Source organism: Elgaria multicarinata, chromosome 9 (genome assembly GCF_023053635.1).
Source record: "Elgaria multicarinata webbii isolate HBS135686 ecotype San Diego chromosome 9, rElgMul1.1.pri, whole genome shotgun sequence".
Classification (NCBI taxonomy): Eukaryota; Metazoa; Chordata; class Lepidosauria; order Squamata; family Anguidae; genus Elgaria; species Elgaria multicarinata.
In genome coordinates this window covers 58812027-58824632 of record NC_086179.1, presented here as the reverse complement: position 1 = coordinate 58824632, position 12606 = coordinate 58812027, and the positions used below count along the sequence as shown (strand labels likewise).

The following is a 12606-nucleotide window of genomic DNA, read 5'->3' as shown; positions in this document are numbered from 1 at the left end:
CATTCAAATCACTTTAAGTGTGCTTTAACTTTTCCTCTTAAATATTGTGATGTATTGGGACAAAAAATTAACACGGGGTACTTTTTAGGTTTGTTGTTTATTTTACTTATATTTAGTAAATGTACTAAATTAGGTCACTTTCTAGTGATCTTCTGATGCAAACTGAAAAATTTCCAATGCAATTGATTCTATGCAAATTAGCCTGATTTGCATAGGAAAATTCCCAGAAAACCCACATTGCTATCAAGACTGGATTACCTGCTTCCTGGTAACTACTGTCCCCAATCACTTTAAAATCTCCCACCCTCGATCCGTGGTTAAGTGGCAGTTTGAATTGCTCTTAGAAGACAGGGAATTATCAGAGTTAACCCAATACAAATGCAACTTAAATAAATCCTCAAACAATATGTCCAAGATAGAAACACATTATAATTAATTTAGTGTTAACTTCAAAATATTACATTGGGAAAAGCAGTTTTCCCGGAATACTCTATAGCATTTATCATTTTACAATTTAAACTACTGACTGCTTCTTCCAACAAACTGAAAACATTCTGTGTGATATATATGCATAAAATGCATAATATATAAAAGGCTATTAGTAAATTAATATATTTCGGTTGTATATTGTTTTTAAACTTTGAAAGAAATGAAAGCTGTATCTTAAATGAAGTTTAACTTACAAGTACTTTAGCACCAGAGGAGGAAATGATTCCATGTTAAGCACAGAAATATTGTTGTTGCTCAGGTCTAAAGTTTCTAGAGACTGAAATGGTTTCAGGTGTTCGGGCACGATGTCTGCAATCTTGTTACTTGTCCTAAATTAAAAAATTAGCAGTCATATACAAAACTATTTCCAGACAAGAAATAAAATACCAGCATTTCCAAAGAACTTAGTCAAGACAAGGTTTTGTCATGAAGTAGAGTACTACATGAAAACAGGCATTCATAACATCAACATCATCACATTTTATTTATGAAGTGCTTAAAATTACTGGGCATTGTACAATACATTAAAAAAACCCTCAGATGAGATCCTTCCCACAGGTTGATAATCTAAAATCAGTCCATACTGTAGGAAAAGTAAGGGTATGCATGTGAAAAAAGGAAAGGAGCGAGCAAAAGGAAATATAGAAAAATACAAGAGCATATCAATAGAAAATGCAGCACAGAATAAGTACATTTTAAACTTCTTTTTTTATCATGTATGATTTATAAAAAGCCCTAATATGCACTACGGCATCCTTTCCCAACTTGGTGCCCTCCAATTATGTTGGACTACAACTCCCATTTTTCCAGACAGCCTGATCATTAGCTATGCTGGTTGATGATGGAAGTGTCAATCCAGCACAATAGAGGGCGCCAGGTTGTTTGAAGGATATACTAGATACTGTACAACAATAGCAAAACAATAGTTCTTGAACACACTCATAATCAAAACATGTTTAAAAAAAGGAATTAAAAGAGAAGGGAAGGGAAGTTGAAAAGAAAGAAGAAACCCTTAATTACTGGTATAATTTAAGTTGAGAAATAACCAAAACTTGCATTGAAGAAGAAAACATGTCCATGAAACGGATATATGATCATTGGAAATGTGCCCTTTTGCAACAATATTTGTTGGCATCATATACCAAATTAAAATTTAGTTATTTGGAGGAAATACATTAATCATAGGTACCTAATGACAACTCCAGCAAACAAAAATAATCAATTATTTTCTGCCTTTGGGATCATTCAGTTCAGGATAATGTTGTAGAGCTGGAGCAGAAGATAATCAGATGCCAGATCAACAGTGCCTGTATTCAAGCAGCAGGTCAATTAAAATAAACAAATATCACTTCACTCTCCTCCGCTATCAATCTAATAAAATGGCTGCCCTTCTCTTGAAGGCCTTTGGTGAGTAGGGTATGCTGGGCTTGTGTATGCAGCATCCTTTGCTCAGGGGAACAGAGAATGTTTTAAAGCCTTAATCAAGACTGCATCTTTCCTTCCTTCCTTATAATTTCATGACATTGTTCTCCAGTCAAGATTAAGTTATGGTTTTCTGGAAATTCCTACCCAAAATTGGACAACTGACTATCCTTGCTGAGATGCTTGTCAGCCGGGCCAGGGTTTAGAAGGCCCTCAGTTAACTGCATTTTTGTGGCCCATCTCATATCCTACCCATGCCTTCCCTGGCATAAGTGGCAGATGGCTACAAGACTGTGATAAATTCAAAATGGTGGTTCACAGGCCCTGCTGCCCAATGGAAGAGGCCTGATGTAAGACAACAGGGTTAATGAGACTGTTTTAAAGTTGAGATCTGTGTGAGATTGCTTTGAAGTTGTATGTCACCTTGAAGGCTCTTTTGGACAGAAACAAAATTAATTAAAAATGTATTAAAATAAGTATGTAAATTGCCAGTTGGCCTTGCTGGGACACTGGCAGCCACTTGAAAATGGCAGGTGCTGATGGCCAGGTCTGCCTGTCAGTTTCATTTCTGGGGCAGATAGAATTTAAGAAAGAGAAACAGAGTGTAGCTTTTCATGTTCTCTTCAGAGGGAAAAGCTCGCCTGCCCACTCTCAACTCCGCTAAAACTGTACTATTTGAGGACATACTTACTGTTCTTTCAGAATAGGTTGTTTCTATTTAAAACAGGATGTCTGGCAACTGTAGCACCCATATAAGTACTTAAGGGAAGTTGGAGGGCCGAGATTAATTACCGCTCATTAAAACCAAAAATTTGGCTAAAAAGAAGCCAGAAGTTGTGGATTAACTGGCCCTCACACCAGATGTGTAAAAAAAATGATATTTTTTTTACACCTCAGTCATTGTTCTCACTCAGCATCAAGTTTCAGTCCTCTGCCTGTCTGGTGCAAGTCCTTTAAATTTAATGCTTAACTGGAAGGTCTTTGTTATAGGAAAAAAAAAACTTTAAACAACAACAACGGACGATCCATGTTTCAGCTTTACTAACAACCAAGGCAAACAGTGATAACAAGTTTAAGAGGCTTTAGTTTAGACATTAGTTTGTTCATAAAGTAATTACTAACAAGCTACTAAAACTGCCAATTACTTGAGTGACAAATAAAATTTTCCTTGCAGTAAAACTGTGCTTCAGCCTAAGCCAGCAATTTCCTGAACTGCACGCCTCCTAAATTGCAGTGTGAAAGTGTTCAGTTAGGGAGCGAGCTTACACACTGCAGTCTTTGTGTCACTATTCCTTCATAAAACAGAAATTTCTTACAACTAGCTGTATAATAGCCCTGTATCATGAAATTTAGCTGTTCCTAACGGACTTGAATAATCCCACCCTCAGATTAGATTTTAACTAACTGGCAAATTACTTGAGGCAGCCTGTTTCACAGATAAAGGTTTGTTCAGGCTTTATTGTAGGACCGCTGGAAGAGAAAGTACATTCATTCTGTTAACTAACAACAGGCGAGACATTTGTGTTTTAATTATATCTCAATATAGTTCAAAGGCACTTTAAGTAATTAAACCACATTTCATTTTGTTTCTGGATATCCAAAAGATGCACTTGAAGATATTTCAACCATTTCATCTCTGCCTGAATTATTATGCTCTCTTAAAGAGATATCCTTAAGAAGTTCTCTGAAATTCCCTACTTCAAATCTAGCACCATAGAAGTGCTAATTTTTTTCCACTAACTATATAAAAATAGTACTTATTGCTAGTTTGATGTTCTTCAATAGTGGCTCAGATTAGACAATTATAGTAAATGCCACCACTGAGATACAACCGCCCCACCCACCCCCAGTCCATCTAACTTGGCAGGAGGAACAACATTTTTTCCCTTAACACAACAAAAGTGCTGATAAAGACCAACTTTGTTTTGTCTGCAAGAAGAGTTCAGCACTGTTTTATCATGTTCACAAAAGACTTTCAAACACACATTTATAAACTCTCAAAGGAGGATTACAGTAGTGCCTGTGGTTTTGGGAACAAAAGACTCAAAATTCAAATTCTCACATAAATCAACCTGAATGAAATTAGATTCCAGCATCTCTTGTATTAATAAGAACACATCATCAACATATTACAACTTTCTCAAATCTTTCAGTTCCAAAATCTACAGACTTAGTGGTGTACAGGGAGGGAGGAGTCTGGACAAGTCTATGACATGAACCCCAGAAACTGATTATTTTATCTGAACACTTTGCTTGGTTGAAACTAAGAGTTATCTCTAAAACATAAAAATCTGGCAATCATAACTGTAAACCACATAAATGTTCAGAATGCTTATAAGCAACTGTGAGCATTTGTGGGATATTGACCTGTTATTTCCTTGGTCATATTGAGACTAAAATGGCTTTGCTTGAAAGCCATCTTTTTAAATAACCAAGAATTTTAAACATTCATGTTTTTGCAAATTGAGAATATACTTCAATAGGAGGAGGAGGAGGAGGAGGAGGAGGAGGAGGAGGAGGAGGAGGAGGATAATATAAAAACTTCAACAGAAAAAGTTCATCTGTATTAACAATGTTCAAAGCATTTCCAAAAAATCTTTCTCTGCTGCAAGAAAGTTTGATTGATTTAAATTATGATTTAAGCCAGCGTGGGTGAAAAAGCCAATATTTGAGTCAAAACTAATTTCCAACTTCTTAATTCCTGTATTTCCTGCATGCATATTAATCATTTGTTATAACAATTAAAATGAATACTTGTAACTATACAGAGAAGCAAAAGAGAAGATGGGAAAGCATAACAATGCCCCCATCCCTTACAGTAATAGTTGCTTTGGGAATATGAAAGTGGGAAGTACATCTTTTCTACTGTCACCATCTTGGAAATGGAAGAAGTGTATCTCTCTCTCCATTTGTGTACATAACATAAACATAAACACATACCTTCCTAGGATCTAGCAATTAGGGAAACTTCGCCCTTAATTCCTAGTTAGAACAGCAACTTATATTACTGGTTCAAAAAGTTATTAACTGAACCAACACAATACCCCCAGTATTATTAATGCCTCTTATGCAATCACATTAGTTATCTTTCGTTTTTAATTTAGCATATCAGAATTACACACACACAAACACAAAACAAGTATTCATATACATACATACATACATACATACATACATAAAGAGAGAGAGAGAGAGAGATGCTAATTTTTGACAGTCATGTTGTTCTGTTATTCAAAACCTCCCTTTAAACTTAGCCCATTTGGATGGTTAACGAAGTGGGAAGATAACTTGTTTGCCCAGGCTGCGAGGTATAGTCCAAGAAGCCTTGAAAACGGAGGAAGGTATAACTTTCTACTTTTGCTTTGGACTGCCGATGTTTTTTTGAATGTAGAAACAAATGGCAAGATCTCAAGAAGGTGGGGAATTCTATTTATAGTGTATGGTCAGCACAGAGATGAAGGGTGTCTCTTCCCCTCCATTAGGGGTAGGGAACTGACAATGTTTTGGCTCTAGCATGGCCTGCTTGTTACCTATTCAACTGGTATATCGGTAAATGGAAGGTACTTCAAAAGCATTGCAAGTCTCCAGTACTATCTCCTGGTAAGGACCTAATCTCTGTAAACGTGCTCTCAGACTCTCTATTATGCTAATATTCTGGATTTATTTAGTGCCTGTAATGGTGTCAGTGCTTGGAATAAACTTATCAGTCATAAAATTTAAGGCATTTATCTTGCAATTTAACCTGTAACTACTGGAACTTCAGCTTCAACATTCAATCTAAATGGGAAATCAAATCTGACTGCAGACTGACTCACAACAGCATTCCATTATTTCTCTCTGCAACCATTAAGGATCCACAGAGGATGTCTTAGGCCATGAAGACAGACACAGAAGAGCACACCCACTTACTAGTAAAATCTGCAGGTTCCATGTTTGGTTCCAACAGATTCCTAACACCCTGTAAGCCAAATCAGCCTGCTTCTTCATGCTTTACTTTTCACTCTTTTACTTGGCAGGCATTCAGATTTTAAGTGAGAGCTTTCCAGGCTCTACCTATGCATTCTATCATGAGAGGCAGCACTGTACTATATAAAGAATACTACAAGGTCCTATATTTTACTTGGTTTAAGTCACCAACCACCTTCTGTCGGTTCTACAGTGGCTCGTCCATATCAGCTATAAGCTACAACAGCTTGTCTTCAATTTAATATGCTTTTCCAGTTTTACTTCTACTGTCTGTATTTCCACTTGTCAATGGCAAGTGACTGTACACCTTTGGTGAGGACTCCTACCATGACGAGCTCTGTGCCTCAGTTTCGAAAAGGGAAACAGCAACAGGAGCTTCTCTAGCTCTGCTGCTCAAGAAAAGAGAAAACTCCTTCTTTTTTGCCAGCCCTGAGATAGCGTCTTCTCTCATTTGCAAGGAGGTTTGTAGAATGTTAGAAACAGCAGCAGTCTTTTTCTGTGCATGTGAAAGATGCTGCCTCTCTCCCAAGCTTGGAAGAGAGACAAAAGTTTCTTCTCCCTTGTGCATATGTTTGGGAAAGGGCAGAAATCTCTGGGGAGGCTGCTAGTTTTTGTTTGCCTGTTTTTGCCCTACTTCAGCACAAATGAGAGAAATCTCTGGAATAAGAACATAAGAGAAGCCCAGCTCCATTAGACCAAATGTCTATCCACTCTAGCATTCTGTGTTCAGGTGCCTCTGGGAACCCCACAAGCAGGGCATTAATACAATTTAAGCTGAGCAACTGGCATACAGAAGCATACCACCCCTGACACTGGATATAATATATAGCTAAACCACACCAAAATCTCTGGACCCCTAACTGTCTCCCTTGCTTCTTCAAACTTTCCTTCAGAACTCTTTTGGGTGTTCAGTTCCATATGACTTCCGTCACTGTTGAATGCTTACTTCTTTTGCAATCTTTTACTCTGATTTCATTTATCTGGCATATATCATGTTTGTGGGTACTCCTAGATTATCCTTTGCTTTCTGTTCCTATTTTGTCTTCCAACTTGCTCTTCCACAGACCAAACATTATACTCATGCATTCTTTAACTTTACCTTGAACCATATTTAAGAGGTTGCAAAACCTGCTCTTACCTCCCTTTCTGTTCTAGCCTTTTGTTCACTGCCTCTCCCCAAGTGACATTTTACCACAATTTTCATTCCTGGGCCTTCTTCCAAGTGGATTCCAAGAATGAAACCTTGCCTGTAATTCAATATATCATGCCTCCACCTTTGTCTCAAGTTCCCAATTTCTTTTTCAAGGTTCACATGCTTTAAGCTTGCCACAAACAGTTGCTAATAGATGACAATATAATCAAAATGTTTTTGCTAGATTTATATGTTAGACTTTCACACTACTGCTCTGGATTGGAGATTCCATCTATTTTTCAATTACGTCAAAAAAGGAAAACACACATAACAACAATAAGGCCCTGGGACTGATTCACATATGCTTATTGATAACTTTCAGGACTGCAGGAAATGATGGCTCACATTTGTGCAACAGCCATCACAGAACTTTATATCTACTCAAAACACAGTGATTTTTCAATTAGTACATCTCTCTCTCTCTCTCCTCCCCCTCCCAGATGGAATAATCAAACAGATGCGATGCCAAGTTTCCATATATGTATGTGCAAACCAGCCCTCTGATTCTGAAGAAAGCAAAGGTGAGCTCAGATGTGCATATTAACCCCTTGAGTACTATGCTAACAAGTGATGACTATCATGTACAAATGGCGCCCACAGACTCTGTGGCTCATCATGGTTATTCATGACAAGCCTCGGCATGTGCGAACCTGGTCAGTAAGTCCCCTATTCACTTCCTACCATAATCTGCATCATCCACAAGCAAAGGCCAGATGCAAACAATGTGCCCTGACAGAGAAGCTTGACAAAATTATTCAAGAAATAATTTAAACAATCTGGGTGACTGAAGCAAATGAGCCTAGCTTCACATTATAGTAGGAAGGCAAATAATAATTAAAAACCTCTTCAGTTTTACCTGGAGGGGGAAAAAATCCTGTTTAGCCTCAGCTGTAACTGTCTGTTAAATATCAAAAACTATGCATCCACCAAGGCTTTTCAAATTTCCTTGGCCCTTGTTAACACTGCTCCACCTCAAACAATATCCTGTCTCCAGCTGTGACAATTCCCGAGACCCCACAGGAAGAGAATGAGGAAAGAATAATATGTTGGAATGGAGGAATTGCTCCTGAACTCTTCAGGACCCAATTGAAATAAAGAATCAAAAAGTCAAAGAACATCAATCAACTGAGACAGCCAATTCAACAGCCAAAATCACTGGCACTTTCTTTAGCAAATGTAAGAGGTTCTTGAATATCTTCCAGATTCTTCTAAGACAAAACAGGTCAGGCAACAAATACCTAACGTTAAAGCTTTTAAAAATGTCTAATTGCCATATGGGTAGGGGATACTCACTGGAAAGATTACACACAGTAAGAGGAGGCAGAGTAGATGGGGCCTTGGAGGAGAGACCAGTGGGCCAGATGAAAAGGTGCCACAGACTGGGCTGGCCTGTGAGCTAGTAGCCCCCCAACCTTGGTCTAAAGTACTAAAGCCTGCCCAATACTAGATAGGAGCCCACTCCCATCATGCACATCCACTATCAGAAGGAAGATTAAGGTGAGCTCACACCATTTAATGCATGACAGCCACTCAAAAACGTATCATATGGTGGCTTCAATGGTGTAAAGATCTGGTCATATTTATGCTTCTGTAGTGTGATGAGCCAACACACTCATTCCTGGGCAAGTGGCAAATGACAGGCACGACAATATTCAGTTTCCCACATGATCATACAGATGACTGACTATCTATGCAGTTTGAACTAAAGTGCAGCAAGTTTGTTTAAGCAGCCATCATATTAAAACTTATTTTGACCTCTGTTCACGTTAACATGAGCAGAGGTCATGGACACATTGTAGCTTCCAATAGTATTACATAAGTGGAACCTATAACTTATGTTGTAGTGTAAAGTGCTCCTGTTCACTATTTCAATTGGTCAGTCATGTCTTATTCCAGGATACTCCACTCCATTTCCTCTCTCACCACATTTTCCATTCCTTTCTCCCAGTTCAGTCCTTACTGACCTGTTTTGCAACCCTACCCCCACTTAGATTTTTTTTCTCTAAAAGGTGTTTTGTACCTCTGTAATTAATCCTCAAGGGATTAATATGCATATATTAATACAGCTAATATCTCCCTGCATGGTTGGCACTATTTTGTCTACATAAGCAAGAGCACTCACACCTAAACACTGGAAATTATTACATGCCTTTCCATGCCTTTCTCAGACATTACAAACACATACATTTCATCCTGTTTATGATTTAGCAAACGGTAAGCTTCACAGAAACCCTATATGCTATTCTTGAGAGACAACAAGTACCCAGGAGCAAGAAGACTGCCATCGATGTATGGCAGATGGGCACACAGGTGTGTTTTTTCACTCATCACCCCTCATACTGCAGAACTCTATTTGTTCATGAGCTTTGTTATCCACTATTAGGTGCCTGGTACATTTTGTAAGACTGACAAACAGCATCAAATTACTGCATAGACTTCCATCTGGCTTGCATGGAGAGGACATAAAAAACAAGTTGGCTGAAATGCAGTTTTAAACTAAAGTAGATCCTGAACCACTGCTGTGTCATTTATGTACATGCCTGAATATAGTTTAATGTGTCCACTCACACAGCACATACATTTACCTCACATTATCAGTTCTCCCAAAAGGTCAGGGTGCAGGTACATCAGACAGCCTAAACAGCTTGTTACAATTGAAAACGCACAAGAAATCCCACTCAAATGAAAAAGAGCTTCCTTTGTTCTCCAGAGCCAATGTGAGAGGTTTCAAGTATTCTCTCTGATATGATAACTTCTTCACATGCGGACTACTTAACAGGGTTCACTATATGAAAACGATGTGGTAGAGACGCTGCACAGAGTTTGCTTTGACCTCACCTGGGGCAAAATCTACACTACTGCTTTAAAACAGTTTATAACAGTAGTGATAACTGTTGGGGCCCAGGACACACACCATATACAGTTTTAAAACATTTTCAAAGTGTCATATCCTGCTTAGTATAGGTCTGGCCCTAGTCAAAAACAAATGACCAAACCTTTAAGTTCTTGGCTAACTTGTATTATAGCTTCATTGTACTATACTGCCTACTTAACCATTTTCCTGCTGACTCCATTCTATCTATACATCAATAAGCAGCAAGCCGACATTGTAGAATAGAAATGTCAAACATAAGACCCTGGGGCCTTATTAGGCCCTTTGGGGTCCCCAACACAGCTGCTGCTCCTGTACTGCATCTGTTACATAGTTCAAACATAGGCACCCTCCATTTACAAGAAGGTGGTGTCAGCAGGCTTGAGGAATCCGCACGTTTGCAGCAATTAAACAAAATAGTTAGGAAGACAATAGCCTAAGGATGAAAGAAAACAAAAACTCAAAAATTAGACTGAAGTCCACATGAAATTGGGCCATGGGCTGAAAGCAGCCCTAGAGTGGCAGGCTGCCCATCCCTGTTCTAGGTCACACTAACTGTACACAATTGTTAGGGTATGTAATTAGCAAAATACTAATTCCTTTATTTCACTGATTCACAAAGTTGAGGGTGGAGATGTCCATCTTTCAAAAAACGCCACAAACAGTACTAGCCTTCAACAGTATTTAGTACCCTGCCTTACACATACACACACACACACACACACACACACACACACACCCCTATTCAATTGTGCTCCCCCCACCCGCAAAGGGAAAAAAGACCCAACTTTTGTAAAACTACCAGGTGAAGGTATTTCTAAGTTTGTTTTGGGGAGGAACAAGTATGAGCCTGTTCAGATTTATTTATTTATTTATTTATTTATTGCGTTTCTATACCGCCCAATAGCTGAAGCTCTCTGGGCGATTCACAAAATTAAGACAATTCAAAACAAAACAACAGTATAAAACCATAGTATAAAATACAATATAAAAGCATGCAGATAACATGCTAAGCCATGATTAGACTGCTAACCCATTTGAGCAAAAGGTTAGTGAGCATGGTTATGTAGCCACCATGGTTAGGAATAGTTCACATGACATACTAAGTCATGGTTCACATGACATGCTAAGCCATAATGTTTTGCTCAAAGTGCTTAACTACTGTGGCTTAGGTCATGACTATACCATACCTATTTACAGGGATCATCCCTGGGAGCAGGCAGGGACAATCCCTCCATTTCCCTGGGATTTCTGGAACAACTTTTTTCCAGTTTTTCCCATGGTCCTGGGACAATCCCAAGGACTGTGGGCGGTGTGGGTGCCCATCCCAGCTTCTTCCGTCCTCCCCGTGAGTCGTGGGGGTCAGCAGAGGGAAGGAGCCAGGCTGGGGGGAGTCCAGGGACATGGGGAGGGAGCGGGTTTGGGCCTTTTTTTTTTAAAAAAAAAAATACTTTTTCACTGGAGCTCAAGTGCATGCCAGCAATTGACTTTAAAAAAAAAATGGCGGGTGCAACATCCCCTTTCCCTTCCGAGATGTTGCGCTTCTGTTTAGATGGCCAGGGATGATCCCGGAAGCAGGTAAGTCTGGGATCTTCCCCCCTCCCACCCACTACAGCTGTAGGTGTAGAAATGCCCAGTGTGTGTTATCTGAACAGGGTCTATATTGCTTAGGAAAGTGGATGTTAGTCTCATCCACCTCTGAAAATGTTTACTGACTGGGCTAGAAGTCAGATCAGAGTGACAATCCTTGTGCTACCTCTCAGCACTAGATCAAACAAAATGACCTTTTTTGTCTCCAAGTGCCTGATTCTGACAATGTAAGGCATACCATGGGCACATACAATCTGCTTTTGTTATGTATTCCTAAGTACAAAGGCAATGGAGAAAAATACACGTTTAAGGCAGATATAAAAGTTGCAAATAAATAAATAATATTAAATAGTCATATAAACAAAACTCGTTAGTTGTTTCATATATAAATGCTTCTACAGCTTTCTGTTAATTTAGGAATATGACAACATTTGAGGACAATGCTGCTCTAACACATATTTTAAAACCACAAAAGAATTGAGCAAACTGATCCATACTAAATAAACCCCGATATATCATTTCACTTTGACACACTGAAGAAAATTAGTGAAATTTCTGGTAAAGAAGCAGGTTTTAATCTGATGACTTGTTTGATATCTACTTCTGAGTGCCCTTCTAACAGAAAACTACACCAAATTGTCAACAAATCATTTTTTAAATCAACTGACAGGAGAAGTTTAGTATTTTCCTGGAACAAAGAACATTAGGAAAACACAGCAAACGTTGTCAAAGAGTAACAAAGCAATCTTTAATCACACAACTCTCATGTAGTGAACACATAAGAACACAAGATGCTCTCTCTCTCTCTCTCTCTCTCTCTCTCTCTCTCTCTGTGTGTGTGTGTGTGTGTGTGTGTGGCATAGAGAAAGAAGAGCCCTTCTAGATCATAGCAAAGGTCTATTTTGGCCATCAGCATCTTTCCCCCTATGGCCAACCAGATGCCTCTGGGAAGTCCAGAAGCAGAACAGGACAACAGTCATCTCCCTCTATTGTTTTCCCAGCAAGTGGTATTCAAAGGCCTCTGATACTAGAAATAATACGCACATCATTACCAATATCCACTGACAGGCTTGCA

General features: G+C 38.8%; 1 protein-coding gene across 1 annotated transcript in view; it reads right to left on the bottom strand.

Moving 5' to 3' along the window:
- LRIG3 (leucine rich repeats and immunoglobulin like domains 3) overlaps positions 1-12606 on the bottom strand; it is a 57042-nt gene that overhangs the window by 21705 nt on the left and 22731 nt on the right. Inside the window, exon 4 of the mRNA XM_063134999.1 lies at positions 684-818. Coding sequence (XP_062991069.1) covers positions 684-818 — 135 coding nt within the window. The remainder of the gene's footprint in view (positions 1-683; positions 819-12606) is intronic.